The sequence below is a fragment of the Patagioenas fasciata genome, chromosome 2 (genome assembly GCF_037038585.1).
Source record: "Patagioenas fasciata isolate bPatFas1 chromosome 2, bPatFas1.hap1, whole genome shotgun sequence".
NCBI classification, from domain to species: domain Eukaryota; kingdom Metazoa; phylum Chordata; class Aves; order Columbiformes; family Columbidae; genus Patagioenas; species Patagioenas fasciata.
Genome location: NC_092521.1, coordinates 144,231,358 through 144,245,620, shown reverse-complemented (window position 1 = coordinate 144,245,620; position 14,263 = coordinate 144,231,358). Strand labels below are relative to the sequence as shown.

Genomic DNA, 14,263 nt, shown 5'->3' with positions numbered 1-14,263 from the left:
AGATATTTGAAGCTATGATCCTCAATGTAGCACTTTGCTGTGAAATTCCCAGGAGAGAAGGAGCTGGTATACATATTTTAGTACCAATAATGCAAGCATGTCCTATTCTGGGAAGAGGTCCTCCCTTACAGATGCAGCATATTAAATAACATGATGGGAAAACTTTGTGATCATCATTCCAGTTACTGAGAGAACACCCTTCCCAGCTTGTACAACAACTGGTCATGGCTACCCCCTTTCCTGAGCCCATCCTCTGCAGAGCTCACCACAGGTCCACAGTGAACATTTCCTGCTCTTGGGACATCTAGAAACCTTTCTGGCAGGAGGGATGGGAAATGAAAGGAGTCTCTTGGGGAAACAAAAGGCAAAGGGAAGGGGATAGGAGCACAGGATTTATCTTATCCGTTCTAACAATAACCAGCACCCTGCCAGATGCCTTCTAGGGAAGGTTCAAGTAGTCTTTGATTAAACAATACTGGAACAATCTCACTACAGATGCAAGAGAAGGTCTTTCTTAATGATTTGGAATGTTACGTTTGGTAAAACAGTAGAGATTCAGAGGATTTATAAACCTAAAAGGGAAAAAACCAAAGGCAACATTTCCACAAAGAGAATACATCTGTCAGTGAATACAGATCTTTGTGCTGCAGTTTATGTCCCAACCTGGGCATTACTCAATTTGGATATGACAAAATCCCACAGAATCAAAATGCAGTTTGTCTTTGTGATTTATGTCTTTGCCCTTTGTATCTAATATTTTCTGAAATAATACCCAAAATCTTCTTAAATACCTTTATAGTTTCAGTAGGCACTCCAGGCTCTGGAACTTTATCCAAGTAAGTAGTCAAGTCTTGATCCACATGTTCAAACACTAACGTTAACTTGGTCTCTCTGTCTGTTCGTGACACGGTGCACACATCAAACAATCTGAGAGGAGGAAAAGAGGAGGTAAGTATACAGGAACCACTACAGACATATGTACCTTGCAGCTCATAAACATCTATTTAAATTTCTTACAGTATATAGAATGGAAAAAAGAGCTTTCCAAGGGTTGAGCAATCTTTGAGCTCTTGATTCATCAGATAACTACTGATACATCAGTAATACCATATCTCTATGTCACGTGTGCATTCTGAAATAGGATGAAGTATTAAGAATCCATCAGCTGTTCAAAGTAAAATAATTACATGGAAAGAAAATATTTTTGGTCAGAACAACTAGAATTAATACAGAAAATGATATGTATCCACATTCTATGCTGCATCTATTGTAACCACTAAAAAAAAAAAAAAAAAAAGTAACATTTTTGAGAAAAAAAATACCAGGTGTTTGCACGCACCTTCAGTGTGTACCTACATAAGTCCCATGTTCACCATCGCATGGCTTTAGAATTAAATATCCCTCAGCAGAAGTAGGACTTTTGTGCTGATTACTCTTGCAAGTTCCTGAACACAAGGAATACCTTCATTGTCAGGACACGGTCTGGAAAAAAAACTGCGCGCAAGATGCCGCAATTATGAAAACCCACTTCTCTCATCCCTTTCTGTCATTCTTTTACTTAAATTTCTTTATTGTTTCACCTTGTTGCACAACATCAAATTCAAACTAATTTGAAAAGCTCTTCTTACTGTCACATTCCTACCTGATTACTCTATTTCTTTATATTTTTAATTAGGATTTTCACAAACGTCTTCCCATGCTTCTATGCTTCACATCTCTGCTCATACCAGTGACTTTCACTATTGTTTCTCCAGTCCCACTTCCACAAAATCACAACAGGAAACCGCCTTACAGATGGAAGGATGATTGTTCCCTGCTCACATACTTTACTAACGCGTTCATTCATTTAGTTTTAAATTTTACATGTCGGATTGCCTTTCTCTCTGAAGCAAGACAGCATCACTACTTTTATTAGTAGATTTTTTAAAATGTATGAATACAATTATTGAGAAAAATTCTATAAAGTGAATAACCTATCATCGATAAACCAAAAGTAGCGTTGATGCTACTGCTTATTTGGTCAACATCGCAGCAGTTACATGGTTTTACTACATGTACTTTTTATCCTCTTCAAATAACTGCTTCCTTACTTTATGCAAAGTGCAGGATTTCTGATAACATTATCAAGTAATATTTTTGTTCTTTGTCCTGGGACTAAAGGCTTTATATGCCGGATCTGTAGACAACAGGTCACGCACAAAGCCTTGGGGGTCACTGCTTTTCAAAGAAGCCACTTGACAAACAGAATTGGAAAACACTTTGTACTGAGTTTTTACTTTTTACCTTAAAACTCAGAATATTTCACAAGAGAAAGGAAGAATTGGCACAACTATCTATGAAGACTGTCATCCAGGTTTAAGAGAGCAGTATTATTCACTTGAAATGATATAGACTTAAAATGTTAAGGGTCTGGCCCCATTTTAACAGCACTCCTAAATAATCTTTGGCCAGACACCTAAAAATTGCTTATTAGGCACCATGTTTTGAAAATGGATACGTGCACATTTCTTTTAGCTTAAAGAAGCTTTGCAGCGAGTAATAATTCAGGAACCAGAGTTACAGAATATGGACAGACAGTCACCCTACGTCTTCTAAGAGGATGCAATCTGTACTTAATCTGTAATTGTGATATGAACAAATCTTAATTAAATGATTATGGGAACACAGTGACTGTAGCAGCAAATGTCTCAGCACGTTTCTCATAAAGACAAATACCGCTGTCTTTACGATTCCATTAATGGGGTGCACATGGAAGATAGATACCGTCTACACAGTAAATCAGTTTTATGAAAAGTTGCAAACCTCCTGGAAAAGTGAAATTTGCTGGTATTTGGCTGGAGGTTAATAATCTGCAATATATTTATATAAATCAATGTGGAATGTAGCTGGACTGCCTATAACCCCAACACATGCAAATAGAGAGGAGCCAGACAGGTCTGAACATCTGAACATAAACACTGGAAAATATTTCCAACTGTATGATTCCTTTGTGTTGACCTACATTTACCTAAAAATGTTCTAAAACACCTTTTTTTGCCAGGTATTTAATACACTGGCAAAATTATCTTTTCAATTATAGCAGAGTTATAATTCACGGGAAAGAAAAAAAAAAAGGAAAAAATATTTCAGTGTATAGAATACAGAAGCAACACATAATTTCCAGCTCGCTGTGGAGGGAAATGTGGATTCTATGTTTAAGTCTTCTGCATGTGGCTTGTTTTGATTTGGGCATTTTCTGGCACAGCAAAATAAGGAATTCAGAGCAACGCAATTCTAGTCACCTATTACCACGTAATAATATTATCACTGAGTAATAATATTATCTTTCCCTTTTATACACCCCTTATGTAAAACCGTAAATGCTTTACTGTTAATAATAAAAACTCCAGATCCTGCACCAGGCTGGGTGGGAGCACATTGTGTTTACTCACAGAAAATACAGCCGCTGCCTTAGATAATAATTTAAAGCACAGCTTATATGAATCCACAATATTATGAAAAAACAACATCTGGCATTGCCTGTTCTAACCATTTTGGAAATAGATTGAGAAAGACACCGCTTCGTTACTCGATAGTTTCAACAGAGATAAAACTACTTTTTCTAAATTACATTATTTTACATCCACTGTGAAAAAATCATCCATTGAGTTGTCTGCCTTAGCAAGGAACATCTCTGCTGTCTACACTGCACGTTTCTCATGATCTTCTGTATGTGACGGGGTAGTTCTGCATGTGATTGCCTCTCTGGACTAGGGAACAGTAAAAGGCCTTTTAAGAGTTACTATGTGGACACTGTCTTAAATGAAGTGAAGTATCTCAATCAATACAGGATTTCCATACCGAATACTTTGTAAACACGAGCCCCGCCCTTCTATTGTACTTAAAAAAGAAACGTTTGAATTATTTGATTGAAGTAAGATCCGCTATGGGAAATCCTGCAAGTATTTAACAAGATGTTTGGCTTGGAGTCACACAGCGCCCGACGTGTTGATCTGAACTGGAACATTGTTGAACAGACACTTAAGGAGCACCTGTGCTATAGTGCAGACATTTTTTTGAGTTAATTGTACTTTTAAAAGAAAAAAAAGCTTATCAGCTACAAATCTATGTCTCTGTTTTATTTTATGAGTCTAGTGGATCTTACTATAACCTAGCAGAATACCTGCCTTCCTACAAAAATACCTAAGGTTTTTTGAATGCAGAAAACTAGATGATGCTTCTTGAAGTGTCCATAGTTTCTTACAACATGCGGTCTGACAAATGCACATCAGTTCATCTTCATTTTACTATCTACAGTCTGAATGCTTAATGCTTTTATAAGAAAAGACACAGTTATGCCAATAAATTTGAAAACTATTGCATCTACTGACTGGTACTAATTTGGTAACTGCTTCTAGAAAGTCCTTTAACATTACTGGACTTGTTTTTGACATGCTCTGAGAACCGCTATAAAGTTACCCATTTTCAAGTGGAATAAGCATTTTTTCCTGAGCAAACCGAGACAACGGCAATGGAGATCAAACCCACCAGCTCAAGCCACCTGCAAGAAATACCAAAAATCAGATCTGACCGTAAGACCTGAAAAACTATAGGACATCCATTCTCTTGGCTATTGTCAAACAGATGAGTAAGTACACTGGAAAATGACCCAAAGCATAGTCAAAGGGAAGATCAAAGAATTAGATACTTGTTGCCAAAGCATCCAAAGACTTATTATTATTTGTATTGCAGTAGGACTAATGCAAGATGAACACAGATTCATTTACTTTGCTGGTCACTCACATCACTAACCAAAAAAACACTCCCTGTCCTGACAAGTTTTTCAAGAACATGAACTTACTTTAACTTTTTGGGAAGTGTCATCCTAGGAAGAGTTACTTCCTAGCTTATGCATGACAGAGAAAGAGAACTGGAGCCGTTAATTTATGAGTAGGAGAAATGTTCAAGAAGACTTTGGTGTGGTAGCCAGTGGCACAGTAATGTGGCTACAGTTTTAAGGTTTCGTAAGTCTGGACAAAGACTCAGATGGTAAGAGTTTGGCAGTCTCAACTATAACTCTGAAAGGCATTTATCCACATGACAAAAAACCAGCACAGAATTTATGTATGATTGACAGTGTTTATGCAAACACCACAAGATTAGGATACCAAGACTGTTACAGGTCATGATTGAGCTTTATTGACAAATATGTGACAGGGAGCTTGAATAGCTTCTGCTTTCACTGCCTTTGGCTCCAGTTAATCCTATGAGTCCATAATTTTTAAGCATACATAAAATTCAGCTTCTCATAGCTAAAAGCATTGAAGAATGGTAGTCAGGCATCATTTGAGTCCAAATTTCAGCAGCGGTCGTAGACTTTTCTGTTCTCTGGAAGCCACTCAGCAGCAAGCCCTTTGTTCACCCCAACTTTTTAAACTACGCACTCCTTGGAAAAAACAGTTTTCCCCATACTTTAAATATAAGATACCTTCTCCTTTCTTGCTTTTGAAGAGAAAAAAGTCTCTGCTAACAGAAAGCAATCTCTGCTTGGCATCACATATACCCAATGTATTTTAACGAAGGGGTCATATTTCAGAAGAAGAAGACAATAGCTGGGCAAGTAGAGTGGAACATACATGTTCGGAGAATCATGTCCCATGTAGCAAAACAGGAAATGGAGCTTCACACTCTGAAATGTATGACAGAGCTCCTCCCCTTTGTTCAGGACATGCTGCTTTGTCTCATCTTGATCACCAATCACCTACTCCTCCATAACTCTGAAAGCTGGTATTTCAGATGTAGATTCTTCTCACTGGAAGGAGCTTCAGTGAAGTACTTTTAGATTAAAAAAGAACATTTACAGATGAACAGACCTGTAAATTCAAATTATCTCCTATTTTAGGTGCATTTTTTTCTGGGATAATATTTGTAAAAGCACGTAGCAATGCAAGACCTAAGTTCCATTTTCAAAAGCGTATGGGTCTTCAGGAGCTTCCCAATGTGCTTCTCACACCTGCTGCAGCTGCACCGATGTGCATCGACACTTCAGATATGCCTCCACAGCAGACTGCAACACAACGCAAAGACACGTAGACCATACTCAACTGACCCACCTCGGTACTGAATCCCTACAGCACAGCTCTGCCCGCAGCACCGCAAACTAGCCCACCGGGAGCTTCATCCACTGGCAGTCAGATGCCGAGTCAAACTCAATTAATTAAAACAGGCTTGCATATCTCTATGCTGCTGATGGTAACTTTACGTCTCAAATCCTTATCGTCTAAGTTTCTACCGGGTTCTCGGAGTCTGTGAATATTTTCCTTGCCCTGCTGCCCTCCCAGAAAAGAGTAACAGGATCTCTTCTTGCCTTCAGAAGAAACCTCTTTCAGGCAAATAGCAGAAAAGGGTAGAACACAACATTGGATAAAATAAATGAATTTATCTAGGACAGGCAGATGTTCTGCAGATAGATGTTTCCAACTCTGCAGCCACTCATTCATTATCTGCTGTGCACAGTGCAGAAAGAGGTACCGCGAAGAAGTAATTGCATGGTGAAAGCAAGGCAGCAGAAAGTCCTGTCCTGGAAACCTGCTCCAGCAGAGCCCAGCCAATATTCTCACTTAGAGCCCACTCACCAGTGAGGTTTAAGGGAAGGAAGGGGGATATTAGGATGACAAGGCAATCGTTCATCTGCAAGCTGAGCTTTGTGCTGTAATTTTTTCCAGTCTCTCTCCCTTTCTGACTTGGAAAAATTATTTAAAATGCTTAGCTCTATAAAAGATGTTTTTGTTCTTTAAGTGTGTGTGAGGAAGAGAGACACAGAAAGTGACAGAGAGAAATAGATGCTCTTGAAAGTGAAGTAAATAGCACTGGCTAAAGTCCGATAGTGTGGGCTGACTGGGCAAGCTTTCAACGCTCAGCACTGCCTGCAGCCCTGACCTGCAACACCCCGGCTCTCCTGCGCTGGGCCCCACTTGAGCAACGCCGGGCCCTGGTGCCAGACTGAATGGTTTTGTGATGCAGACAAATGTCTGCTCTGATGAAACCACCAAAAGTAATTTTTGTTTTCAACAGAAGCCAAGATTCATGCCTAAAAGATGAAAAGACCAAGTACACTTACTCCCTGTGCCACCCAAGTCACTAAAAGATGCAGTTGTTAAAGAGTTTTACTTCAAGGAAAAATACACTTGACAAGACATTTTCTGCACCTCTCTTTGTTTATAGCAGCCTGCTGTCTTTTTTAGCCCTCACGCTACCATTTCTTGTTCACCTTCTTTGTGAAGGGAGATTATTTTTAATAGGCAAGGACCAGAAATGGATCTGGTAAGGCTCAGTAATTCAAACAACATCCTTCCTTGCAGAACTTCACTTTCAGGACTCGTCCTCAAGTTCACCAGTTTTTGAAATACTTAACTCCTCACCAGTCTATTAACAGCTTGTTGCAATTGATTTTAAATCCAAACTGGCCACACACTGAGCAGTTGCCATTACTGAGGGAAAATACCAGCCTGCTGGCACCTACATTTACTCCTGTGTGCTGCCGTATCAAACAGCCTGTCAGATTCTCCTTGCAAGGGACAGGCCAAGTCACCCCCAAACCAGAAAAACAACATGGCCTGTTACGAAGACAGTCGCTGACAGATTGTTTAGGATCAGCAATAGCTGTCTGACCTATTCATAGTGCTCTCATGTGATCCTCGAGCAAGCAAATGTACACTGCCTTTCAAAGTCACGTACACTGCTGTTGTACAGCACTGAGAGTTTCCAGTAAGCTCCCACAAGATTCCAGTTCAGAGTACAAATTCAAGATGCTCTGATTCATCGGTAGGGGATGTGCATCCTTCATTACGTCTTTCAGATGTTCTGTAGAACACCTACCTCAGGAAAAGCTGCATTTCTTTTAACATTCCCTAAATTGCTCAACATGCAACTAAAGCTTATGTCTGATTATTGATTTTGTTTAATGCTAATAAAAGGAGCCCAGAAGTTATTCTGGACTCCCAGCTGTACCTGGTGCAAGATGGGATAAACAAAATACAGTCTTTATTCATGTGTAGCTCACAGATAAACTGACTGGTGCAGACTCCACATTTCAGTTCCGCTTAGAATTCTTGATTGTGCCAAACCTACAGGATCTAAATGTAACTTGATGATCGTTTTCCTAGATTTAAATAAAATTAGCAACTCATCTTCAGAAGATTTTACAACACTATAAATTGTTCTTCATTCTTTAGCAGCTTAATAATCTAATCTATCTACACTTGAGACTTAATGATGCAAAACCATCAAAAATAACAAAGGAAATAACAATCCTCCACTCCATATAAAAAGTATTCACAGCAAAATATCAAATGGCCTGTTTGATACTCTGTATCATCTCATATAGTTTTTAAAATCCTTGCAATATCACAGCAGTTCCCGAGGTGTTTAATTCAGGATTTTTAAGTGGTATTTCCAATGCAAATTTGATTCCAAGCTCTTGCTTTTTAGAGACACATGAGGAAACCTAAAAAAACAAGCAGCAGGTACTACAGAAGATGACAGAAGAGGTGTACTGTTTCGATGCTTACCATCAACTGAGTCACAATTTTACCAGAGGATGGTGGCTGTACGCAAAACATGGGTTCTGTTTGAGTCCGAACCAACCCTCCAGCATACACTAAGCCCCCAGGAACACAAGTAACCACAGCCTGACTGATAGCACTTCTAAGGAGCAAATCTAGTGGTCAGAGCCGCTGATCAAGCTAGGTAAGGGGGTTTGCTAAATGGTGCAAAAACACCCCAGCCCTGAGGATGCTGCAGACACTTTGTAGGAAGAAGGGCCAGTGCTGGCAGCAGCTGAATGAAACCCAAAGCTACTACAGTGATGAGGGGAGTAAAGAGCGCACCAGGTGCAAAATGTCTTGCTGTGGTACTTTTACTGGCATTAACAACAGCTTTGATTAAGACCCTCAGAAAAAGTATTGTAGTGATTTGTGAGACACTGACACACTAAAGCCTTGAAAGAAAAAACATTTCTGCAATGTTTCATAGGAAAAGAAGGGACCAAATGGTCTATATTTCTCAAAGAAGGATCGAGAGGTGACTTTTGAAAAGGGAAAACCTCCATGGTTCAACAATACTGTGAACTCCACAGCAAAAGCAAAAGAAAAATAGGAAAACAGAAGAAAAAAACAATCTAAAGAAAAATAAGAGGCTAAATTTGATAAAGTTGACAATACTTATATGCACGAAATAAATAAATTGCACATATATTAGTAAAGACAGCTGTTAATTTGAAAACCAAATTAGTTCTTTTTAGTCCTTTGAATTGTGTTGTTCTAATGTATTCGAGGAATTATTAAGGAAATCTGTAGGCTTTTTAATGCAACATGGTTCATATCCATGCATTAAACAGAAAGCAATCAGTATACATAGGAGTAAAACACAGTAAAACATTGCATGGTTCACCGGCATGCCTATTTTTTATATTTGGGTTTATTATTATGTATACTTTCTTAAATACAATGTTCTTCACTCTCTATGTGACATTATAGAAAAGAAAATCCTTGGTAAGAGAATGAAACAAGCACCACTCTGGGAAATCAGGTGCAAACTTCTTACAGAGTCTGTTTGTTTATTGCTATGACAGCACAGTCAGTTGACATAACACAAGCTTTGAGCAATTCTGGAGCTAGGGCAGTAGTGTGCAGAGAAAGGAAGAGTACCTGTCATAGATCTCCATCTTGCATGAGCCATTAGCCCTGCACTACCAAAGAACTTACGGTTGAGCTTAACTTCCAGCATGCAAGTAACCTAAGTGACTTCTAAGGAAGCAGACATAATCTAAAGCTTTGTCTCTGTTATATGCCTGCTATCTTTGAGAAGTAAAAGCAGAGAAGAAAAAAAAAAAACCTTCATTGTCTGTGCACATGGGATGAAAAACAAAAGACCAAAAAAGGTAATTTTGGTTATCTTTATAGTCAGCCAATCATTACCTGGGCAGAAAAATGTAATTCCCTGTATGCCGTGTAAACCCGTATCTACTATGACAGATGCTGTTTGTGGTTCCTGGTCTGGCTTCTCTTACCTGCCCAGTGACAACTCTGCAACCTGGGGCCCTGTGTATGAGCTCCCCTTTTAGACCTCAGCATCCTCACCTGTACCACAGTCTCTCCTTCATAACTTTTTAATCACCTTTCGGACTCCAGTTAATTCTTGAATATGGTCATGATTTATTCCAAAGAGGAGTTCATCGCAATATTTTTTCTCCTTAAATTCTGAAATGAACAAAACTGTGAACTGCTGCTTTCCTGATCATTTCCTGAGAGTCCAGAAAATAGCAATGGAGCAGTTCTTGTTATCTTACAAATGGAAACAGCAGTTTAACACTGGATATTTAAACCACATGAAAACAACTTTTAAAAGTGTCTCAGTCTGTTGAAAGAATCTGTTTATTGATTCACTAGAACTGCTCAAAATTTCCGGAAAATGGACCAGACGTGTCCACCCACTTCCAACGCAAGCAGAGTGTTTGGGTGGCGAACGCAGTTGCCACATTCAGCAACAGATCAAGTGAAAATCCAAAAAGTCTATCACATTTTGTGTGATTTTCACATATGCTTGTCCTGCATGAGGTTAAAGGACATAAAAATAGACACACAGTTCACAGTGCTTTTTGGCTACACTTGATATGGGGAATGACCATGATCGGGCTTGCATGTCAGATGTAGTCCCAAGAAGCGCATGTGCTGTGATGCCAAGGGCACCATTAACTAAAGACAAAAGGAATTCCTCCATTCACTTCAGCAAAACACGGAAGGGAGCACAGTGAACTCAACCAACCTCCCAGCAGTGCTGTGCCGTGTTCTATCACCATCACTCAAAGTGCTACGAGTCACATCTCACCTGCCCAAAAGTAAATAACACCCTGTGATTTCCAAAAATCAAAAGGCAATTGTTCACATGGGTAAGAAAAACAAACAGGATTTGGCCAGGTTCTGGGAAGTGATCAGATTTATGCATCTCAACATTGCATTCCTCTTCAGAAATTGCATTCCAAAAGAAAAACTGAGTGGCAGAGAGTAATATATAACTTTTAAATTAAAGAAAACACAGTGAGGGGATATTTGTTCTAAAACCAAAGCATAAAAACCAAGGGAATACAAAGTTAAGGTAACACTTAAATTCAGCACATACAGAATGCAGATTTAAGGTTTGCATGAAAAATGCCAGCTCCATTGAACATACTCGCATTTGGCCATCCATCAGACAGATGAAATGCCATCCATCTACACAACAGCCTGGCAGAGCTTGTGGAGCACAAAGTTCTCCTCTCAGCTGCCATGGAAGAGATATCACTCATGTAACGGAGTTGCTTGGGGGTTTGGTGGTTGGTCTGAATGCGTCAGGTAGGTCTCCATATGTTCAAGGGTAAGAAGTAGGTTAGTTGATTCACTCTGGGGGCAGGGGTTGTCTCTTCCTGTGTGCTATGGAAAATGCTTGAATTTAACTGAATTTATGAACAATGACTCCCAGGAAGACTAAAATCAAGTAATTTTACTTGGTGGGATTCCAGATTATGTTCAATTGATTGTTGAAGATACTTAAACTTAAAACAAAATGAGAGAGAAGTTGAAAGAAAAAAAAAAAAAGAAGACACCAAAACCACCTCTGCCCCATTGACTTAACCCCCACAGACCAGGATCAGTCCTAAAAAGCTCTGCACACAGAAGCCTTTACCTAAGCCTCACAGTCAGTACATGTATTTAACTGGCTTTGGCTCAGGTCCAGAATTTCCTTTAATTTGAAAGGGAGTTTCACCTGTGACAAACTTGCAGGATTGAGTTTAATATTAATGTTGTACAGAACAGAAACAAATGGGACCAATAAATCTTCAACAGAAATTTACAAGATTTTTCTGGCCTAATAAATTTAGCCAGGGGGCAATTGCCCTTAAGCACTCGATACATAAAAAGGGATCCTCGTTTCTATTAGTATGCAAATTCCTTACACATTTCATCAGAATTTGAAGCATTACATCCTACAAGTTTTTAAAAATGTGCACTTCATGGCTGCTCTGTTTCCAGTTCACAGTCATTCACATGTGGCCACACAAGCTCCTTGGCTGTCACATCATTCCTTCTACTAAGCTGTATTTTTTTTTTTAAATTAATACATGGCACATGTAAAGGAAAACAAAAATGTCTATTTCTGCAAGATTCTCAGGTGCTTTCACCCTCCAGTTCTTCAGGTAGATGTCTAATACATGTTACCTCCTTTTCCAGCCCATTTACATGGCACTGCGAGCCAGCCATTTAAAGATTAATGCACACAGAGTGAAGTATTCCACAGGCTGTACAGCTCCTTAAGTATTTCCTTTAAGCTCTTGCACACATATGTAAAAGAAAACAAATTAAAGATTATTTGCAGAGTTTGGCAATGAAAATGAGGTGTTAGTAGCATTTTGAGCTGGCAATAAATTTTATTCGACTGTTTTATTGCTTCAGAGCAAAGGCAACTATTTCTTTTGGGGCGTCTTTTAGCAGCGTGAGATTAGGGTTTGCATTTTAATGCATGGATAGTTTTGAAATAAACTCAGTATTTTGTAAATGATAGTGTGTGCCAGATGTAAATACATGACAAAACTGTATTTTGTTTGTTTTGTGACAATGTCTTTCACACTTCCGAAAGAAAGGAGCGAACGACAACAAATCTTGCAAAATAAGGCCTGGAAGCACAGACGAGCACGCTCTGCGCCGTCCACGCAGACGGTGTCGGTTCAGGCTGAGCGCGGGGAGATCCGTGGCCAGCGCAGGGCATGGCGGAGCCTCAGCAGAGCTGACACCACCAGCCCAGCGAGGGGGCATCTGCCTGGGGATGCGGCTGGGCTGGTGCGTATCTACCTGCAAATGCTGCATGGACTTTCAAGGCAGCTGATACAGATTAGTTAAGATCATAGAGTAAGTCAGCATCAAAACTGTCTGGGGTCTTAATTTGCCAGGAATTATCACTTCAAGTCTCACCTGCTCTTACACTACTCCCTAAGCTATCTGCTCTTTTTTTGCTTCAGAAGCACCCTGGGTGAGATGGAAAACATTCTAACCCTTTCTAAGCCATATATGAATTGTTTTATTACTGTAATTATTTTTATTTCAAGAATAAGTCAAGAGACATTGAGGACTGAAGGAGCTGCTCCTCATTATTTTCTCTAATCCATCCCCAACCCCTACAATCAGCCTATTTACCTCTGTTCAGAGAAACAGTACAGAAACTTATACCACAGCTGATGATCTCAAGCATTTGTACAGTTGACTAAACAGGCAACACTACACACCATGCAGCACAGTCTAACAAAGCCTTTTCTAGCAGTGGTCAGCTTGCCTATTCCACTGGCTCACTACTAAATGTTTGTTTGTTTTGTTTCCACCTTTTTTCCATCTAACAGCAACAATTATCCCTTTTAGTTCTTCTTTAGAGCTTCCATTTGTCTTTTATTTAAATACATACTCAAGGAAAAGCCAAATTTCCACACTGTGAAATGTATCTAATGATACTGGACATCTTTATTTATGTACTATTTCATATGAATTTTCATGCTTATTGCACCACAGGCTTTTAATTAAGCTGTCACTGGACTACCAATTACATAAATTGCTACGTTGTGTAACTTTAGCATGCATGTGCGAACACTTACCAGTGGCACTGGCCTACAAAGACAAATATTTTTTCTTTTTTAACCACATGGCCAATACATAATGGAGTAACAGGAGTTAGAAATAAAAATAAGATTCCAAACTCAAGGAGCCAAGAGTAATTAAATTGAATAGATACAGGGAAGACATTAAGGAAATGTATGACCTTAGATAGTAAAGATATGGCTGCATTAATTGCAAGGGGGAAAAAAGACATAATAAAACTGTCAAGATAAGCGATTACAAAATAACCTATGTATTTAGGGTCATCATAATTTGAGAACCGCTTGTTGTCCAAAGTGTCACTTCGCCATGATTTCCAAATCATAAGAATACAGGATTGGGAGAAAAAAATGAGACCAGTTGCCTGCATTAATAAGCACTCACGCAACAGACATTTAGGAGGATGTGCATGCAGATACCTGAGGCCACAAGATGCTTCCTACCATCCCACACCAAATGCAGAGCTACAACAAGAGCTACAGGCCTGGAGTTTTCCCTTATGGCCCGTTTTAGTTTCAGAGCCTTTCCATCACCCCAGGTCCCTGCAGCAGTAGGATATTCGTGAAATAAAACTCCAAAGTTATTCCAGGAAGCTGACCTCTACCATT

At 39.3% G+C, this 14,263-nt stretch overlaps 1 protein-coding gene across 2 annotated transcripts in view; it reads right to left on the bottom strand.

The window, feature by feature from the left end:
- The window catches only part of CDK6 (cyclin dependent kinase 6), a 138,719-nt gene that overhangs the window by 106,461 nt on the left and 17,995 nt on the right, over positions 1–14,263 (bottom strand). For both annotated transcript variants that reach the window (XM_065832134.2, XM_065832135.2), the window contains exon 3: positions 792–927. In XM_065832134.2, the coding sequence (XP_065688206.1) occupies positions 792–927 (136 nt within the window). The remainder of the gene's footprint in view (positions 1–791; positions 928–14,263) is intronic.